Source organism: Mobula hypostoma, chromosome 24 (genome assembly GCF_963921235.1).
Source record: "Mobula hypostoma chromosome 24, sMobHyp1.1, whole genome shotgun sequence".
Taxonomy (NCBI): Eukaryota; Metazoa; Chordata; class Chondrichthyes; order Myliobatiformes; family Myliobatidae; genus Mobula; species Mobula hypostoma.
In genome coordinates this window covers 18,794,061-18,815,720 of record NC_086120.1, presented here as the reverse complement: position 1 = coordinate 18,815,720, position 21,660 = coordinate 18,794,061, and the positions used below count along the sequence as shown (strand labels likewise).

Here is a 21,660-nt window from a genome sequence, read left to right as displayed (position 1 = left end):
CCTGAAATCCTCCATCCTGATCAAAAAGGCGCAACAGCGCCTTTATTTCCTGTGGAGCATGAAGAAAGCTCACCTCTGTCCCAGGATACTGACGGACTTTTACTGCTGTACCATTGAGAGCATACTCACCAACTGCATCTCAGTGTGGTATGGCAATTGTCCCGTATTGGACCGCAAAGCACTCCAGCGTGTGGTGAAAACTGCCCAGCGGATTATCAGCACCCAATTGCCCACCATTGAGAACATCTACCATAAACGCTGCCTGGGCAGGGCGAGAAACATTATCAAGGATGCATCTCACCCTAACCATGGACTTTTTACTCTCCTCCCCTCCGGTAGGCACTACAGGAGCCTCCGCTCCCGCACCAGCAGGCACAGGAAGAGCTTTTTCCCCTGAGGCTGTGACCCTGCTGAACCTCACATCACAGCGCTAAGCAGTATTGTACTGTCTCAGTACTTTTATAATTGTGTGCTGTAGCACTTACTTTTTATTCGCAGTTATTTTGTAAGTAACACTATTCTTTGCTTTTCTGGTTAGATGCTAACTGCATTTCATTGGCTTTGCATCTGTACTTGGCACAATGACAATAAAGTTGAATCCAATCTAATCTAATCTAAATTCCACAGATTCACCACTCTCAAGTTAAAGAAATTCCTCTTTCTCTGTTCACTAGGGATGTCCTTCTATTCTGGGGCTAGACTCTCCCATTATAGGAAATATCTTGGCCACATGAACTCTATCTTGGCCTTTTAAAATTTGATAGGTTTCAATGAGATCTCTCCCCATTCTTCTAATCTTCTGCACCTCTGATTTCTGAATTTGATCCTTGTTTAGAAAAATAGTCTACACCCTCACCATATACTGTGTTCCATCTGCTACTTCTTTGCTATTCCCCTAATCTGTGTAAGTCAGGAGTTCCCAACCTGGGGTCCACAAGTCCCTTGCTTAATGGCACAAAGTGTTGAGAATCCCTGGTCTAAATCCTTCTGCAGACTCCCTGCCCTTCTACCTATCTTTGTGTCACCCACAAACTTGGCCATCAATCCCAGTGCCTCGTCCATCATTTAAAGATATGCTCTCTTCCCATTACTACCCTCTGGGAGGAGGTTCAGGAGCCTGAAGACCCACACTCAACTTTTTCGGAATAGCTTCTTCCCCTTTCATATCAGATTTCTGAACGGTGCATGAACACTACCTTGCTATTCCTCTTTTGTTCTATTTATTATTATTTTTTGTAATAAAGTAATTTTTGTCTTGCAGAGTACTGCTTTATTAATTTTTTTATGCATTTCTACAGTAAAACTACAAAAAACCAACAAAATGGAGATTTATACAGTGCGAAACAAACAAATCCAATGTGTAATTCATAACAATAAGAAAAAGCACCCAAAAGAGAATTATGTAAAATTAGTATCCACCCCAACCTCGCACTGAAAAAAAAACAACCCAGGCCAACCACTTCTGCGTGTAAAAGAAAAAAAAATTAATCGGAGCATTCAACTCCAGAGAACTGTAAATATATATAGGAAAAAAGTATAATGCTGACTACCAAAAGTATAATGTAATTCACAACAAAAAACCGTATAATTTACAAGAAAAAAAGCTGAAAGTAGGGGATTGTGGCATACAAAAAAAAGGATAAACTTACCCTAAAGAAGAGTTATGAAAATATTCAAGAAAAGGTTCCCACACCTTATGAAACTTTATGTCCAAATTAAGAAATGAATAATTTTCAAGGTCTAAACAGGCCATGATATCACTAAGCCATTCAGCATGAGTGGGTGGGGCAGCATCTTTCCATTTAAGAAGAACCAACCGCCTAGCCAAGAGAGAGGCAAAAGATAATGTCCGACATTTAGTCAGACTCAAGTGCATATTTACTTCACCCAAGGTGCCAAAAAGAGCAACCAGAGAGTTAGGTTCTAATGGCAATTAAGAACATGACATAGGGTTGAAAAAACTTCTCTCCAGAATTTCTCTAGACTAGGACAGGTCCAGTATATATGAATAAGGGTAGCCTCAGCCCCTTTACACTTATCACAGACGGGGCTAATGTCAGGATAAAGCCGTGATAATTTAGTTTTGGACATGTGAGTCCTGTGTATAACCTTAAACTGCAAAAGGCAGTGGTGAGCAGAGTACCGCTGCCAGAGAACATATATCACAACGTACAGCATGTCAGAGATAATAAACTTGATTCTGATTCCTTATCCAGAAGGAGACTGGGGGGGGGGGGCGCAAAGGGCAGAGTGAAAATCATCATTAACTAGTTACTGTGGACCAATCACACGGATACCATGGCTGCCAGAGAGGATAGGAAGACGAATGTCTTCTGATGATTCACTCCCCTTGTTACCTTTTCCATCATCTAAAAAACACAAGTTAACAGTGTGATGAGATAGCCTCCACCTGCCCAGATGACAGAGCTCAGTACCATCCAGGAGGAGCACGCCGCTTGATTCAGGAGTGCATCGTGACAATAATGCAAGCCATCTATAAAATGCACTATTAGTTACCTGCCTAGGATACCCACACAATACCTCTACCACCCAGGAGGAGGGCACTACCACCTGCAGGTTCCCCTCAAGGACACACACCATTCTAATGTGGAAATATACCACCTGCACTTCCTCATCACAGGTTCCAAATCCTGAAACACTCTGCTCAACAGCACTGCAGGAGTACCTTCACCAGAAGAACTGCAATAGTACATGGAAGCTCATCACTTCCTTCCAAAGGACAATAAATGCTGGTGTTGCAGCAACACTTTGACTCCAAAACATGAATTAACAGGGGAAAAACAGAGTTTACAACATAGTTCTCCGTCTCCAGACACACACACACACACACACACACACACACACACACACACACACACACACACACACAAACACAAATACATAGTTTAAGGTGATTGTACTTCTGGAGGACAGAGCATGAAAGATTATACTGCACAATTGTTCATTTGTCCTGTACAAACTAGTTTGATGGAAGCAAGGAAGATTAAAGAGGCATTTTGTCCAATGACAGCCTTGTTGACCCCTGTCTATACTGTGATTAATTTCATGGCAAGCCAGTTGTTTAGAGCTTCAGACTGCATGTCATTGTACAGCAGCCAAGTTTGAAAAGCTTTCTCCATAACCCTTCTCAGTTAAAGGAGACCCAAGTCTTTTGAGTTCACAATAAAAAAGCGAGGTGGTGCTCCTCACTACATCTTTTCTTGCAGTTGTCACATAGTATTAATCATACACATTGTAGCTCTAAATAGACAGAATCAGCATTAATATTGCATATAGATTCAGAAAAAACATGGCAAAAGCATGAGTTACACCGTGCTTAATTATAGGACCAACTATACCTACAACTCATTACACCACCCCTACAGTAATTACCGTTTACATCAGTGTTGCGAGGTTCTGGATTCAAGTTTTGCTCTTGAGTGAACTCAAAAATCTAGGTTGATTCATGAATATACTCCTGACAGAGTTGCACTACCAGAAGTTTAGTTTTTGTTGAAAACAAAATACGAAGTGTTAACTTGTAATCCTGCTTGCTCTCTTTGGGTGAATACAAAATAAAGTCCCATGGCACGACTTCAAAGACAAAGATGACTCCTGGTGTCCTGCCTAAGTTTTATCGTACAATCAATATAAATAGTTAAAAAATTACCTGTTTATTATATTACTGTCTATGAGAGCTTGTGTGCACCAATTATTATTACATCTCTTGCATTTTAGCTGTGATTATACTTCATAACTACTCCACTGTCAATTAGTAAATTTGCAATAACAGGAGTCTGAAAATAAACTTTTTTTCTTTTTCAGTTACATCCTTGCACAAATCTCAATAAGTGAAACTTCAGATAAGGTTGTCAAAGCATCACCAAAACTGTGGCAGATAACTTCCAAAGCAAAAGCGGCCAGTGAGTGAGTGGGCCAGTGAAGGAATGCAGCTTTGAGGCTTTGACTCGAGAGGCTTCGACGAGAAGAGGCAGAGGACGAGTTTGCTCGCAGTTAGTCTTTACAATGTCTCCTGAGATGGTGATGTGCCTCTCATGTGAGATGTGGCAGTCTTGGGGGAACACCCCTCTCCCACAGAGTCACATCTGCCAGAAGTGCATACGGCTGGGCGATCTGGAAGTCCGTGTAAGGAATCTGGAGCAGCACCTGGATGACCTTCGACTCATAAGGGAGAATGAGGCAGTCACAAATGAGAGCTACAGGGAGGTAGTCACACCTAGGCTGTCGGAAGCAGGTCGTTGGGTGACAGTCAGAGGGGGGAAGGCGAAGGTGAGCAGACAGGTAGTGCAGAGCACCCCTGTAGCCATTCCCCTGAATAATAAGTTTACCGTCCTGGATACTGTTGGCGGGGACGACCGACCAGGTGTGAGCCATGGTGGCAGGACCTCCGGCACTGAGTCTGACCCGGTGGTGCAGAAGGGTGAGACGGAGAAGAGGAGAGCTGTTGTCATTGGAGACACTATAGTCAGGGGAGCAGACAGGACATTTTGTGGACGTGAGAAGGACACCCGCATGGTTTGTTGCCTCCCGGGTGCCAGGATCCAGGATGTCTCTGACCGGGTGCACGACATCCTGGTATGGGAGGGAAAGCTACCAGAAGTCGTGATACATGTTGGGACCAACGACATAGGCAGGAAGAGGGATGAGGTCCTGAAGTGTGAGTTTCAGGAACTAGGCAGAAGGCTGAAGAACAGGACCTCAAGGGTGGCGTTCTCAGGATTGCTGCCAGTGCTATGTGACAGTGATGGTAAGAATTGGAGGAGATGGCAGTTGAATGCGTGGCTGAGGAGTTGGTGCAGGGAGCAGGGTTTTGAATTTTTGGATCATTGGGATCTTTTCTGGGGAAGGTGGGACCTGTACAGATTGGATGGGTTGCACCTGAACTCGAGGGAGAGCAATATCCCTGCAGGTAGGTTTGCCAGCATGGTTCAGGAGGGTTTAAACTAACTTGCGAGGGGGATGAGACCCGGAGCGATAGAGCAGTGAAAGAAGTACATGGAGTAAAACCAGATCTAACATATAGAAAGGCTTTGAGGAAAGAGAAGCAGAATAAACGGTGTACAGTCAGTAAGGTAGAAGGGCTGAAATGTGTGTACCTCAATGCAAGAAGCATCAGGAACAAAGGTGATGAACTGAGACCTTGGATACATACATGGAATTATGATGTAGTGGCCTTTACAGAGACTTGGCTGGCACCAGGGCAGGAATGGATTCTCAATATCCCTGGATTTCAGTGCTTTAAAAGGGATAGAGAGGGCGGGAAAAAGGGAGGAGGGGTGGCATTACTGGTCAGGAATACTACTACAGCTACAGAAAGGGTGGGTAATGTAGCAAGATCCTCTTTTGAGTCAGTATGGGTGGAAGTCAGGAACAGGAAGGGAGCAGTTACTCTATTGGGAGTATTCTATAGGCCCCCTAATAGCAGCAGAGATACAGAGGAACAGATTGGGAGGCAGATTTCGGAAAAGTGCAAAAATAACAGGGTTGTTATTGCGGGTGACTTTAACTTCCCTAATATTGATTGGCACCTGATTAGTTCCAAGGGTTTAGATGGGGCAGAGTTTGTTATGTGTGTCCAGGACGGATTCCTGTCACAGTATGTGGACAGGCCGACCAGGGGGAATGCCATACTAGATCTACTACTAGGTAATGAACCGGGTCAGGTCACAGATCTCTCAGTGGGTGAGCATCTGTGGGACAGTGACCACCGCTCCCTGGCCTTTAGCATTATCATGGAAAAGGACAGAATCAGAGAGGACAGGAAAATTTTTAATTGAGGAAGGGCAAATTATGAGGCTATAAGGCTAGAACTTGCTGGGTGTGAATTGGGATGATGTTTTTGCAGGGAAATGTACTATGGACATGTGGTCGATGTTTAGAGATCTCTTGCGGGATGTTAGGGATAAATTTATCCCGGTGAGGAAGATAAAGAATGGTAGGGTGAAGGAACCATGGGTGACAAGTGAGGTGGAAAATCTAGTCAGGTGGAAGAAGGCAGCATACATGAGGTTTAGGAAGCAGGGATCAGATGGGTCTATTGAGGAATATAGGGAAGCAAGAAAGGAGCTTAAGAAGGGGCTGAGAAGAGCCAGAAGGAAGCATGAGAAGGCCTTGGCGAGTAGGGTAAGGGAAAACCCCAAGACATTCTTCAATCATGTGAAGAAAAAAAGGATGACAGGAGTGAAGGTAGGATCGATTAGAGTTAAGGTGGGAAGATGTGCCTGGAGGCTGTGGAAGTGAGCGAGGTCCTCAATGAATACTTCTCTTCGGTATTCGGCAATGAGAGGGAACTTGATGATGGTGAGGACAATATGAGTGAGGTTGATGTTCTGGAGCATATTGATATTAAGGGAGAGGAGGTGTTGGAGTTGTTAAAATAGATTAGGACGGATAAGTCCCTGGGGCCTGACAGAATATTCCCCAGGCTGCTCCAAGTGGCGAGGGAAGAGATTGCTGAGCCTCTGGCTAGGATCTTTATGTCCTCGTTGTCCACGGGAATGGTATTGGAGGATTGGAAGGAGGCGAATGTTGTCCCCTTGTTCAAAAAAGGTAGTAGGGATAGTCTGGGTAATTATTGACCAGTGAGCCTTACATCTGTGGTGGAAAAGCTGTTGGAAAAGAGTGATAGGATCTCTGGGCATTTAGAGAATCATGCTCTGATCAGGGACAGTCAGCATGGCTTTGGCAGATCGTGTCTAACAAGCTTGATAGAGTTCTTTGAGGAGGTGACCAGGCATATAGATGAGGGTAGTGCAGTGGATGTGATCTATATGGATTTTAGTAAGGCATTTGACAAGGTTCCACACGGTAGGCTTATTCAGAAAGTCAGAAGGCATGGGATCCAGGGAAGTTTGGCCAGGTGGATTCAGAATTGGCTTGCCTGCAGAAGGCAGAGGGTCGTGGTGGAGGGAGTATGTTCAGATTGGAGGATTGTGACTAGTGGTGTCCCACAAGGATCTGTTCTGGGACCTCTACTTTTCGTAATTTTTATTAACGACCTGGATGTGGGGGTAGAAGGGTGGGTTGGCAAGTTTGCAGATGACACAAAGGTTGGTGGTGTTGTAGATAGTGTAGAGGATTATCAAAGATTGCAGAGGGACATTGATAGGATGCAGAAGTGGGCTGAGAAGTGGCAGATGGAGTTCAACCCGGAGAAGTGTGAGGTGGTACACTTTGGAAGGACAAACTCCAAGGCAGAGTACAAAGTAAATGGCAGAATACTTGGTAGTGTGGAGGAGCAGAGGGATCTGGGGGTACATGTCCACAGATCCCTGAAAGTTGCCTCACAGGTGGATAGGGTAGTTAAGAAAGCTAATGGGGTGTTAGCTTTCATAAGTCGAGGGATAGAGTTTAAGAGTCGCGGGGTAATGATGCAGCTCTATAAAACTCTGGTTAGGCCACACTTGGAGTACTGTATCCAGTTCTGGTCGCCTCACTATAGGAAGGATGTGGAAGCACTGGAAAGGGTACAGAGGAGATTTACCAGGACGCTGCCTGGTTTAGAGAGTATGCATTATGATCAGTGATTAAGGGAGCTAGGGCTTTACTCTTTGAAGAGAAGGAGGATGAGAGGATACATGATAGGGGTGTACAAGATAATAAGAGGAATAGATAGAGTGGATAGCCAGCGCCTCTTCCCCAGGGCACCACTGCTCAATACAAGAGGACACGGCTTTAAGGTAAGGGGTGGGAAGTTCAAGGGGGATGTTAGAGGAAGGTTTTTTACTCAGAGAGTGGATGGTGCGTGGAATGCACTGCCTGAGTCAGTGGTGGAGGCAGATACACTAGTAAAGTTTAAAAGACTACTAGACAGGTATATGGAGGAATTTAAGGTGGGGGCTTATATGGAAGGCAGGGTTTGAGGGTCGGCACAACATTGGGGGCCAAAGGGCCAGTACTGTGCTGTACTATTCTATGTTCTAAAAGAGTGATGAATTTGGGAACAGCACCAAGAGCTGGAGGAACACAGCTGGCCAAGCAGCACCTACAGAGGAAAATGGATGTTAACTGTCCAGTTCTCTCCATAGATACTGCTCGATTCACTAAGTTCCTCCAGCACTTTGTGCATTGCTCCAGATTTCACCATCTGCAGTCGGTCATCGAGAATTTGGGAATACTTGTGCCTCAACTCCAAAAGGCACCAATCTCATTAGTCACCCTTCCACACCATGGGCAAAATGCAAGGAGTAATTCATTTTGCAGATATTTAGTTTTGATTTCGATACTCTCTGGCCACTGTGTACATGACAACCATGCCTAATCACCATTCAACTCAGTAGTGGTCACCAGAAAGTTTGGAAAAATTGGGGGTTCCATTTACATCCATTCCACAGATGATGCAATCTATCCAAATTCACTTATGAATTACAACCAAATGGATAAGAAAACTGAAGACAACAACAAAATAACACTCTTACATTTGATCCCGCACATTGTTGGCACAAGCACCCTCCTTGAGATTTGGAGCACATAATCCAGCCTGACAATCTAAAGCAGTACCGAGGGAAAGCTGTCTTGCAAGAGAAATATCTTCCATGTGAGTGATTAAACCAAGGCCCATTCTTTGTGAAGTAGATGCAAAATATTCCTTGGCTCTATGCCCTGGCCAACATCCTTTCTTAATTAACACTACCAAAAACACTAAGTTACTTTGTATCTATTTATAGGACCTGATGTGAAAGCTTCCCTACATCAAAGAAGAATACAACACAAAAGTTCTTAACTTGCTGCTAAATTCCCTAGGACAAGATCACAATAGGAATAAAATAAATGCTTGCTCTTTTTCTTGATTTTGTGAAAGGTTACATTACAGACCAGTGTATGGAATTCATCCAAATGTATATTGATCTATATACTCAGGTTATTAATATTCATGGACTCTGGTAAACTTTGCTTTCTTCAATCAGGCAAACCAAGAGTCAGCAGTCAAATCACCTCAACCAAACTATAATTCAGTTCAATCTTGCATCAAATGTTTTACAGTCAGAGTAGTACAGCACAGAAATAGGCTCTTCAGCCCATCTAGTCCATGCTGAAACCATTTAAATTGCCTACTCCCATCATCCTGCACCAGGACCATAGCCCTCCATATCCCTACATATCCCTACTATCCATATACCCACCCAAATTCCTCTTAAATGTTGAAATCAAGCTCGCATGCACCACTCGTGCTGGCAGGTCATTCCACACTCTCATGACCCGCTGAGTGAAGAAATTTCCCCTCATGTTCCCCTTAAAGATCTTACCTATCACCCTTAACCTATGGTCTCTGGTTGTAGTCCCACCCAACTTCACTGGAAAATGCCTGCTTGCATTTACGCAGCACAATTGGGCCAAAAAAGTTTTTAATTGTTTGTTATTGTTGTATGTTTTCTGAAGATTGCTGGCATAGATCACTGGCCTGTTAGCCCATGTACTTCAAATTTTACTTCAAAGCAATTCATTATTCATTATCCCTTTAATGAGGTATTTTTAATATTTTGAAATAGTAAGGCCCTGTATAAATAAGACCATAAGCTACAACTTGCACTGCACACAGGCCTACAAGATGAGACCAGCAAATGATACAGTTTGACATTTTAAACAGGGCTTTGTTGGATGGTTTGAAAAATGACATCATTATCCTCATAGAACATAAAACGTGGGCCAATAAGCTGAAAATGCAGCCTTCCATTATTGATTTCCAATTTTCATGGATTGGGTCCAGCTCAGTAAATATGGACATCATTTTCACAGTGACTTAGCTAAACATCAGCACACAATTACTTTCCATTAAAGCACATTCTCTAAAATCAAGAATCAGAAGAAGCCATTTCTCAAAAAGGTGGATTAGCAGGAAGCAATAAGAAAGAGTTGATAACTTGCACAGTGAATGCCAAACCTGAATTTTACAGAGCTGTAGATTGTGGAGTTAGATACTTCCCATGTCTTGAGGAAGTATAACACACTAATAGAGCAGAATCCATGAGGGTATGAAGGGTGGATGGGAAATCACTGACACACTAAGTAGGGCACGGCTACTAAGGTTGAGGCAACTGAGTCCACAAGCATGTCTCAGACCTAGATGAAAATCAGTAGATCTCACTTTCATGGACTTTACAACCATAATATCAACATTTTTTTTTAATCTGCCTTCTTTTTTGTATCTGCACAGTTTGTCTTCTAGTGCACATTGATTGCCTGACCTTGTGCATAGTTTTCCATTTTTTCCCCCCATTGTATTTCTGTGTACCTACTGAAAATGAAGTCAGCGAGGCTGTGGACCCGTTTTGCGGGGCTTTGAGGTTTATATTGCATGTGTTCCTGAATTCTGATTACTCGCAAGAAAATGAATCTCAAGGCAGTACATGGTAATATATACAGACTTTTAGAGTGATAATAAGTCTACTTTCGATTTTGAACTTTCAGACTTACTGACAAAATGCAAATGGCCCAAGCTTGTAGAAATACTTGATATATTCGAATGCATTATAATGTGTTGGAAGCTTGAGTTTAGACTTCGCTTAACTTTAAGAAGTGTCAGAGTCAGAGTTGTAAAAAGATATGCCACAGAAACAGGCCATTCAGCCCTTTGAGTCCAAGCAGATCATCTCAGAAAACAAGGGACAGCAAGTTCAGAGGAACATCTATCATCAGATAAAGTGAGAAATTATTATTGACCTCATGCAAGTAAACAGATGATTTCATGATTCCCAACGTGGCAATCTCAATAAGTGCTTTTAATTGTAATCCTGTCTGGACATTAGAAAGCTGGCCAGAATTTCTTACATTTCTTCCACTCATTTTTAAGTCAGAACAGGAATGTAAAAAAAACCTTTGAGTACATCTCTATTTCTGTAAACAACAGGAAATCTGCAGATGCTGGAAATTCAAGCAACACACATCAAAGTTGCTGGTGAACACAGCAGGCCGGGCAGCATCTCTAGGAAGAGGTACAGTCGACGTTTCGGGCCGAGACCCTTCGTCAGGACTAACTGAAAGGAAGAGTTAGTAAGAGATTTGAAAGTGGGAGGGGGAGGGGGAGATCCAAAATGATAGGAGAAGATAGGAGGGGGAGGGATGCAGCCAAGAGCTAGACAGGTGATTGGCAAAAGGGATACGAGAGGATCATGGGACAGGAGGCCTAGGGAGAAAGACAAGGGGGGGGGGGAACCCAGAGGATGGGCAAGGGGTATAGTCAGAGGGACAGAGGGAGAAAAAGGAGAGTGAAAGAAAGAATGTGTGTATAAAAATAAATAACAGATGGGGTACGAGGGGAAGGTGGGGCATTAGTGGAAGTTAGAGAAGTCAATGTTCATGCCATCAGGTTGGAGGCTACCCAGATGGAATATAAGGTGTTGTTCCTCCAACCTGAGTGTGGCTTCATCTTTACAGTAGAGGAGGCTGTGGATAGACATGTCAGAATGGGAATGGGATGTGGAATTAAAATGTGTGGCCACTGGGAGATCCTGCTTTCTCTGGCGGACAGAGCGTAGGTGTTCAGCAAAGCGGTCTCCCAGTCTGCGTCGGGTCTCACCAATATATAGAAGGCCACATCGGGAGCACCGGACGCAGTATATCACCCCAGCTGACTCACAGGTGAAGTGTCGCCTCACCTGGAAGGACTGTCTGGGGCCCTGAATGGTGGTAAGGGAGGAAGTGTAAGGGCATGTGTAGCACTTTTTCTGCTTACAAGGATAAGTGCCAGGAGGGAGATCAGTGGGGAGAGATGTGGGGGACGAATGGATAAGGGAGTCGCGTAGGGAGCGACCCCTGCGGAAAGCAGAGAGAGTGGGGGAGGAAAGATGTGCTTAGTGGTGGGATCCCGTTGGAGGTGGCGGTAGTTACGGAGAACTGCTTTGAGATCATTTTGGATCTCCCCCTCCCACTTTCAAATCTCTTACTAACTCTTCCTTCAGTTAGTCCTGACGAAGGGTCTTGGCCTGAAATGTCGACTGTGCTTCTTCCTAGCGATGCTGGCTGGCCTGCTGCGTTCACCAGCAACTTTGATCTCTATTTCTGTACCAAGTTTATTAAGGCACAATAAAATTAACATGTCACCCAGCTGTCAGGGTGACAAAAGGGCAGATACAATTCAGTGGTCACTTTGTTAGGTACAACCACTCGTTAATGCAAATATCTAATCAGCCAATCATGTGGCAGCAACTCAATGCATAAAAGCCTGCAGAGGGACATACATTTAGAATAGAGAAGAGGAGGAATTTCTTAAACCAGAGGGTGTTGACTCTGTGGAATTCATTTCCACTGATGACTGTAGAGACCAAGTCATTGGGTATATTTAAAACAGAGGTTGATAGGTTCTTGATTAGCAAAGGCAGCAAATATTAAGAGGAGAAGGCAGGAGAATAGGGTTGAGGAGGATAACAAATTAGCCACGATGAAATTGCAGAGCAGTCTTGATGGGCCAAATGGCCTATTTATTCTCCTATATCTTAAGCACCAGAAGTTCAATTGTTGTTCAGACCAAACATCAGACAGGGGGAGAAATGTAATCTACGTGACTTTGACCGTGGAATGATCATTGGTGCCATACAGGGTGGTGTGAGTTCTCTCAGTAGTTGTTGACCTCCTTGGATTTACTCACACAACAGTCTTTAGGTTTTACAGATAATGGCACAAAAAACAAAAAACATCCAGTGAGCAGCAATTTTATATGTGAAAATGCCTTATTAATGAGCGGTCAGAGGAGAATAGCCAGGCTACTTCAATCTGACAGGAAGATGGCAGTAAATCAACTAACCACACATTACAACAATGGTGTGCAGAAGCACATCTCTGAACGCACAACACACCGAAGCTCAATGTGGCTGGGCTACAGCAGCAGAAGACCATGAACTTACACTCAGTGGCCACCTTATTAGGTAGAGGAGATACCTAACAAAGTGGCCACTGAGTATATTTGTAGTTTGGGCCTATTGAGCGATCTGGTGCTTTGCTGTCTGAGGGAGTCTGGTGAGGTTTGGAGCAAAGTGTGCAGCCTGGAGGCTTGGAGGCGAAGCGCGAGCCCCTGATCGACTCCTTTGCTTCTCTCCCATTAAGGCATCGAGGGTACAAGCACCTGATTATCTCTACTGCTCTTCTCCAGTTGAGGCGCTGAGGGTGCGAGCCCCGATTGACTCTATTGCTTCTCTCTGATTGAGGCGCTGAGCAAAGCTGAAGTCGATGAGGATGAGAACGGAGGACGAGTGCATGTTTGGCGTCGTCTGCCTGGTAGCTGCTGTCGGGAGGAAAGCGCAGGAGTCTGGGGATCCACATTGCCAGGATTGATCAGCGAGGCTGTGGATTCACTTTGAGCCTGTGTTCTTGGATTCTGGTTAATGTTCTGGATTCCGGTTACTCATTTTTGTTCTGCTGTTTTTGAGTGGTTTGATCAGAGCGATCAGTGTGGTCTGGGCCGTTTTGGCAAAGGAAGGCCCTGCAGCGCTGATGTGAACTAAACCAAATATGACCGGACTCCCAGTTTGATTTTCTACGTGTTGTTCACTTGCTTTTTGCCATTTGCGCAATTCGTTCTTTTTTTTTCGCGCATTGGGTGCTTTTGACGCTTTTTTGAAGGGGTTCCCTGGTGATTCTTTATTTCGCAGGTACCTGCAGGAGGACAAATCTCAGAGCAATATTCCGTATGCATACTTCGATAATAAATGCACTTTGAATCCCTGAATTTTTACAGGGCCTGAAACTGTGTGGCACTTTTTTGTGATACTGCATACTATGAATATTTAGAACGATAACTGAAAAATCACATTCTTTTGATTTTATTTATTAATTGAAGGGTATAATGAAATACAGTATAAAGAAAAACTTTCACATTTCATTAACTTTTTCTAGCTGCGTCCAATTCCTGCTGCGCGACAACGAAGACTATGTGCGTGGGAGCATTTCAGTTACTGCTCAGCCGTGTACCAGTGTAGCATAGGGGGTGTGGTAAACCGTGAATATAGGTTGTAACTGGGTTAACTGTCTGGACACGCCCCTCTGCTGACTGCTCCTGTGGCTCCTCCCACAGACCCCTGAATAAAGGCGATTGTGTCACTGCTCCTCTCTCAGTCCAGGACAGACACAGAATGGACGAGCACCCATTTTACTGCTAATAAAAGCCTTTCAGTATTTACTCTACTTCCAGTCTTTTGGAGTAATTGATAGTGCATCAGGGGGAACAGTGGTTCTTATCTCCTCAGATGCTGTTAACTTGCTGAGTATTTCTGGCATTTGCCACTTTGGATTTCCATTCAGAGGTTTCAACACTACTTAAAGCCGGTGGTGGTGCTACTGAAGAGATTGAGTGTCTGATTAAATCAACAGACCATTGGATTAATTCTACACCTTTCCTCCATTTTTCAATTAAAATGGTGAAACAGTCATTGTGCAGGCGGCAGGTGTTTTCAGGCCAGCACACAGAACAGTATCATACAATACAGGCCCTTCGGTCCATGAAATTGTGCTGACCCTTTAACCTACTCCGAGATCAATCTAACCATTCCTTCCCACATAGCCCTCTACTTTTCTTTCATCTATTTGCCTCCCTAAAAATCTCTTAAATGTTCCTAACATATCTGCCTCTGCCAGCACTTTGGCAGTGCATTCCACACACCCTCCAGTCCCTGGGTACAAGGAAATCTACCTCTGACATCCTTTTCTCCCAACACCTTGAGGTTATGTTCTACCACTTGTATTAGACATTTCAGCCCTGGCAGGAGAAAAACAAAAGTCTGACTGTCCACTTAATCTATGCTTCTCATCTTGTACACCTCGATCAAGCCACCTCTCAAGGGACATAATATATTCAAGCATGGAGGAGAGGCTCGAGCCTAGGAACTGCTCCTCAATCCTCTTGAGGGTCAGCCATCTGTAGCTGACACTGTGGGGTGTTCCCATGTTGAAAGTGTTTTCGATTTCTTTCAAAAAGAAGAAAGAATGAGGACCCTTAGGATCAACCAAGGCCTGGTTTTGGATAAGAGAGTCTGTAAGATGTATGGTAGTCAGCATCATGTGTAACATTAATGAGCCCAAAGGATCAAAGAGACTTATCCTTGTTCAATTCTCTTAATCTATCACCACATTGTGAAGCACTTATTTTTGCTCAATAATGGTCCTCCCTAAGACCACTTGGTCTAATTTTCATCTCAATTCTCTGAAAGGAGAGTTGCACAAGGTATGACGTGATCCTATTTGTGGTTGATATCGATATCCCATTAAGTGCACAAGGGTGAATTGTGCTCATAAGAGACCAGTTGTAGGTCTCAACAGGAGAAATTCTACCAAAGATAGTTGCAATGGATTTCCATTCATGGAAAAAAAATGCAGTTAAAAGTACTGCTATGAATCCAAATTTCTAGGTTAGTGTTCCTTAATTGATGTTTGCAATTCATTATTAAGACAAAAGTCCATGATGTAACTTTGACGCTTCTTCTAACAGTCTTGAATAAGGAATGTAAAGACTGAGGAATAACTTCAATGTTTCTGCATTACTTCAGATACTGAAACTCATACCTGACAAAGGACGGATGTCATCAATCAGCTTTCTCAGCGTGCTCATGAATTCATGGAAGCTCTGTAGAATGTGTTCCCTGTTGGCATGATGCAATACCTTCTGAGCATCCGAGAACAACCGAGAAACACTGTGGAAAGACAGCAGAAGCATGTCTATCATAAGTGGTCTACAGTAGATGAAAAGTTGCCAAAGTTACTTATTATAAAATGGTCTCTCTCCTCAGATATGCAAGGGAAACTGACCAATTATTAAGTGCATCTCCTCTCCTTCTGTGACAGAGCTGACTGTTAGAATGTGTAGGATCTTTAGTTTTCTTATTCTAGTTCCCATTCATGTGTGAAGTGTCACAATGAACATCAACCTGCTCACTGAACACATTTAAGAACAACACAAGGTGATCTTTTCTCCCTCATCTTGGAAAATATGTTCAAAGAAGGTGCTCATGGACAAAAGACACTTGTTTACACCTTGCAGGTGTATGAACATCCACGCTGGAGCCCCAGCATTCCCTACTTCGTGATTTGTTAACTTAGCAATAATGAAACCCAAGACATTTCTGCTCCATATGGCAAAGCACGGAAATGCTCCATGAGGAGTCTTAATTTCGTGGCATTTGTCCAGAGGACAAGAAAACCTTCAACTCTGGCCAACTTCAGAAGTATTTTGCTGCTGCTGTCTGCATCTCACATTGTTAACAGAATTTGTGAGTGGAGAGGATCAAGAGAGGCTAAAGAGAGGGCCCATAACAGTGAGGGTAGGGGAGTGGCATTGAGGGGTACAGAGAGGCAAAAGGACAGTACTGACAAGTGATGCCAACACCTAGGAGGCTACCAGATCCTGAAATGAATATTGTCAAAGCAAGATTGGAAGAGAGAAGATGGGAGAGTTCTAGGTTTCAATACAGCTGATTTCCATTCCAACAATGGCTGAAATCTTACCTACAAGTTATGGACAAGCAGACCAAAAGATCTGCTGGTTAAATAGAGATAAATCACAAATTTGAACAAATACTGGGGAACATGATTAAACAACAGACTACTGATCAAAAATTCAGTTGATGTAGATCATACAAGCTATCTACAAATCATCTGGCCGGAAAAATCATCATCACAGATACACAACTGGTCCTTAAGTGGTTCCGCAATTTTCACCTCCATTGTTATACCTAGAAGCTAATTTCACATATTGGTAACACTATTAATTCAGTTTCTGGCCTCATTTTATAAAGATAATAAGCAAGACTTAACACTTCCATTTTTTTCTAATTTGCTTACATGATAACTTTTTAGGTCAGAAATCTTAAGGCGGGGGGGGGGGTGTAATTAGCCTCAGTTCCTTACATTAAATGTGCAACACAGCCATACTTTGTCTTAGAGTTAAAAGTGCACAGCAAGGAAACCACATCACCACATCCACACTGACCGGTGAGCACCCATCTGCAATAAATCCATCTCAGAGGTCCATATGCTTCCATGTACAAGTGATTCAAGAACCCATCCAGAGTCTTTAAGAGGTTGTCAGTTACCCAGTTTCAATCATTTCCTTAAGCACGGTACTCCAGGTAGTTGTCACTCTCTGGATCAAAAATGTCCCCCACTGATTGAATTCACCTTTATCCTAAATCTGTGTCTTTTTTTTCATCTACCTCTGGTATAGGGCAAAGCTTCCTGACGCTTACATCTTCTACACTCAGTTTTATCTACCTCAACTATGTCCCTTCTTAATTTCCTCTGCTCCAGGTAGAACACACTAGGCTTCTCTGGTCTCTCATAACCGAATCATTCCATTCCAAGAAACCTCCTGGTGAATCTCTCCTGTACTCTCTGTGGCATAATCGCATCCTTCTATAGTGTAGAGTTCAGAACTGCTCTGACCTCATCAATACGCTTGGTTACCTCTTCAAAAATTCTATCAGCTTGGTCAAACATGAAAAAGCCACATTGGTTGCCTCTGATTAGACCCAGCTGGCCATCTCCAATTATACTCAGTTGCTCTAAGCAATCATTTACCTTGAGTTATACAGTACTTCCGAAATTTGGTTCTGATAAAGTAGGTCCTAACTAAAGGAGTTAATTTCCACTAAAGTTAATGGAAATATATTTCAGAGGGAAAGTACAAGTGTTACGTTAGTCCAGTCTTTTCACACAACTTGGACCTTATTAATGGAAATCTCTTTTCTTTTCTGTTTCCAACTGATGAAATGTGCAACTGGGCAGAGTACTCCAAAATAAATTGAATGAATTCTTGCATGATTTGATCGGGACTTCCTTCAACATGCATTGCACTGATTTGTGTGAGTTAGCACTCGACAATTTCTATCCTGCATGGGTTGGATATAGATACTTCTTTGGTGAAACAGGAGATATAACACCTCTTACATGGATTGGTTGAAATTTCCCACAACTCCTGGAGTTTCTCCTGGTGTAGCATACTGGAAGCAAGGATTGTTAACGTTGCAGATGATTCCTTGTATCCATGGCAGTGTCCCTGCTGATGGTAGTGCTTTGTTTGGAAAATGACCTATCAAGAGAAACAGGCAAACTGTGAACCCAAATGAAAACTTAACCCTCCTACTCAATCATAAGGATATCAAGTTTTCTATTTTTGTCAGAAATTGTTAATTAATTCAGGTGTAATAGCAATTAACTTTAAAAGAGTTGCAACTACAACACTTCATGTTTGGATGATTTTGGCAAGCTTAACTGTTGATATGCAATCTACTACCATCAAACAGCCTTTAGGAATTAACTCAGAAATAGAGCAAATATTTTATGTTTCCAAGTACTCTGCTGTCAGGAACAAGATTACCATTTCATTCCCTGCACTTGAAGGCAGAATTCCCATTTCATAAAACTGCTGCAGTGCAGAAGGTGGCCAGTCAGCCCACTGAATCTGCACCTGTCTTAATCCTATCAGCTGCATTTCCATGGTGTTTTCTTCACAGTCCTGAAAACTTGTCCTTCACATTATCTCAGAGGTTCCTGTTGATTCCATTTTCACATTTCATACATGCAATGAGAATGCAGACAGCTAATACTGCTTTGTGTAAGCACGTTTTCTCGTTTCCCACTGTACCTTTTGCCCAAGATATGATATCAATCTCTCTGTATCTGAACCCTCCACTAATGGGAAATCTGCCTATCATCACTACCAACCCTCTATTTACCTTATCTAAACCAGTCCTGATTGTGTACACCTCCCTCAAATCACTTTGTAGTCTGCTCTAAGGAGAGTAACCACAGCTTCTCGAGCCTGGAGCTATAAACTCATACGTTACTTGCAAACATTGCAGCCAAACACTAATCTAAATTGCAAAAACACCACTTGCCACACGAAATATCTTGTGATAATCTTTGTCAAAAAATAAAATCAGGTCAAACATATATCTTTAGCTAAAATAATGGTAACTTGCTCAAGGAACAATCAGGCAGCTGGCAGTCTAATATTGATACATGAGGCTAATACAACACAAGGACAGATTCCTTTCAAATTTAGGATAGTGGTGAGTGAAGATGTTCTATTGGAATAAAGGTCAGCAAAGAGAAAAACTTAGAACACAGAAGTCTACTTCAAAGGAAGCCCAATAAGCCAAGAGTGATACTTGCCCTCAGGAATTGTGTATTTCTCTGTAACATCTTAAGGCATTGGTCCCATTTCTACAGACAACACTTTTTCATGAGGTTGTACCCTGACAATCAAGTTTCACTGGCAGCTCATGCCAGCTTCACTTTGAAAAGTGAATACTAATATTGTACATAGTATATCCACTGATCAGAGGATATTACACATTCACCTCGCAGCAAGTCTCCAGATGCTTATCGATATAGTGTACATATACCAATATATGTCTCTCCATATATACTAGGTGCCATTAGCCTACATGTACTTAATGAAAGTGACATGAATAATTTTAAAGATTTGTACATCCTGGCAGCAGATCCACCACCAATGGTCAAGCACGTACCAAGATGGGATTGGTATTCTATTAACCCTGCTATCATCTTGCAAGTGTATGGTAGCATTTATGGTAGTTTGGTTTAGGAAAGCTACAAGAAAATAAAGCAAAGAAAAACAACAAGAGAAAATCTGCAAATGCTGGAAATCCAAGCAAACACACAAATTACTGGAGGAACTCAACAGGCCAGGCAGCAACTATGAAAGTACAGTCAACGTTTCGGGCTGAGACCCTTCATCAGGACTGGAGAAAAAAAAGATGAGGAGTCAGAGTTAGAAGGTGGGCGGGGGGGGGCGGGGAAGCAAGAAAGAATGGTTTAGGCAGCAAACTATGATGTAGTAGTTTCCTGCAGTCTGATGGAGAACTTTTGACAGGAGTGGCTAATATCCCTCTGTCTTTCCAACAGGAGGGAGCAGGATGGTGAGAAGAAAAGGTGGAAAGTATAGGAGGCTCCAAAATTTGGTTTGGCTCATCTTGATATGCAAATTAATCTCACTTCCCAACAGAACTCACTCCCCCTATTACTAGGTTAACCACCTCATTGACAATCAAAATCAAAAGTCATGTACTAGGAATGAAAACGTGTACATTCCCAGAGGTCACCGTGCATGTGTGGAATCTGTACCCAAGTAAAAGTTAAAATCTGCAGAACAGAACTTCAGTAAGAGTTGGGGTCTTCAGCCAAGGAGAGGGAACTATAAATGGGTGTAGCTTGGGGTGGGGGGAGGAGAAGAGTAGGGGTGGAGGGGGTTAAAGTATTCTCACAAAGCAGCTGCATATTACTTACATTCATGTTGCTCAAACGGTGGGTGGGATTGGCGTACTGAGATTAAGATAAAGAAGAGAAAGAGAGGCCATAATAGCTCAATAACCAGTTGAATCTGCAAAACAAATAGTGCAGAAAGTTATGAATGTTACCACACATTTCAATACTGGCTGCATGCAGAACATTCTATATCACACAAAAATCATCTTTAATAAGCCCAGCACCAATGATCTGTTCAGTTTGACAGCAGAACACAATCACAGCAAACATCATGGATAGATAGCTAATGGTATGAATATATTTAAATTTATCACTACTGAAATGAAGGAATTGCACAGCCAATTTGTTTAACGAACTCTGACAAAGTATAATATTATAATGACCAAATCTCCTGTTTAGTGCCACTGGAGTTTAAAAGAATGAAGCAGGACCTCATTGAAACCTGTTGAACACGGAAAGGCCTATATAGAGTAGACGTGGAGAGAATATTTCCTATAGTGGGGGAGTCTAGGACCAGGAGACCCAGCCTCAGAATACAACAGTGATGAGAAGAAATTTCCTTAGCCGGAGGGTGGAATACATTACCACAGATTACTGTGAAGAACAACTCATTGGGTATATTTAAAGTAGAGGTTGATAGGTTCTTGATTAGTAAGGGCGTCAAATGTTATGGGGAGGAAGCAAGAGAATGGAGTTGAGAGGCATAATAAAATCAGCCATGATGGAAAGGTGGAGTTAAATGGCCTAATTCTGCTCCTATGTCAAATGGTCTTAATTACAGGCGCTGATTTGAAGTTAACATTGGCCAGGACACTCCAGACTTCGCTGTGATGGCAAACTCTGGTTAGCATCACAACTTTTTTTTAAAATTCAGCCAGTAGGACAAAATCTATTGTAACCATTCCTCAGGAGAGAGATGAAATTGACTGTTGTTGCTTTTGGAGAGATTCCTGGGAAAGACTGCCCTATACTATAGACCTTAAAACATTATGTGACCACCGTCTATTCTCTATTAGCCCCTGGTGATCGGAATCAGCAGGCAAAATCATATAATGTAATCTGAAGAGCAGATTGTGGGCAGAGAACACTGCTGTACTGAAACCACAGTCCCATCATTTCTATAAATAACACCATTTGAAGAGAAAACAAGCTACAGCACTGAGAGATGCCTCTGTGGTTCATACATAGATTTTGTACACCAGTCACATACTAAACATGGGTTTTTGTCATTTTAAAGTAAAACATTGAATAAGGACCTGAAATGGAGTTTTAAGCTGCCTTGTGCAGGGACAGAAATAGCATTCAAGTAGATTCCAAGGCCAGACCATGCCCACAGCACCCCAGTAAAAAGTGTGCAGGTGGTATTATGGAGTGGGGAGGAGTGGAAGAGGACCCAGATGATTGGAATGCTCTCTACATCCAAATAAA

The 21,660-nt window shown here is 42.8% G+C and overlaps 1 protein-coding gene across 2 annotated transcripts in view; it reads right to left on the bottom strand.

Annotated features, from left to right (window-relative positions):
- The window catches only part of LOC134337480 (phospholipid-transporting ATPase ABCA1-like), a 214,183-nt gene that overhangs the window by 151,738 nt on the left and 40,785 nt on the right, over window positions 1–21,660 (bottom strand). For both annotated transcript variants that reach the window (XM_063032530.1, XM_063032531.1), the window contains exons 3-5: window positions 20,254–20,347; window positions 17,890–18,031; window positions 15,511–15,638 (exon numbers count right to left, since the gene is read on the bottom strand). In XM_063032530.1, the coding sequence (XP_062888600.1) occupies window positions 15,511–15,638; window positions 17,890–18,031; window positions 20,254–20,347 (364 nt within the window). The remainder of the gene's footprint in view (window positions 1–15,510; window positions 15,639–17,889; window positions 18,032–20,253; window positions 20,348–21,660) is intronic.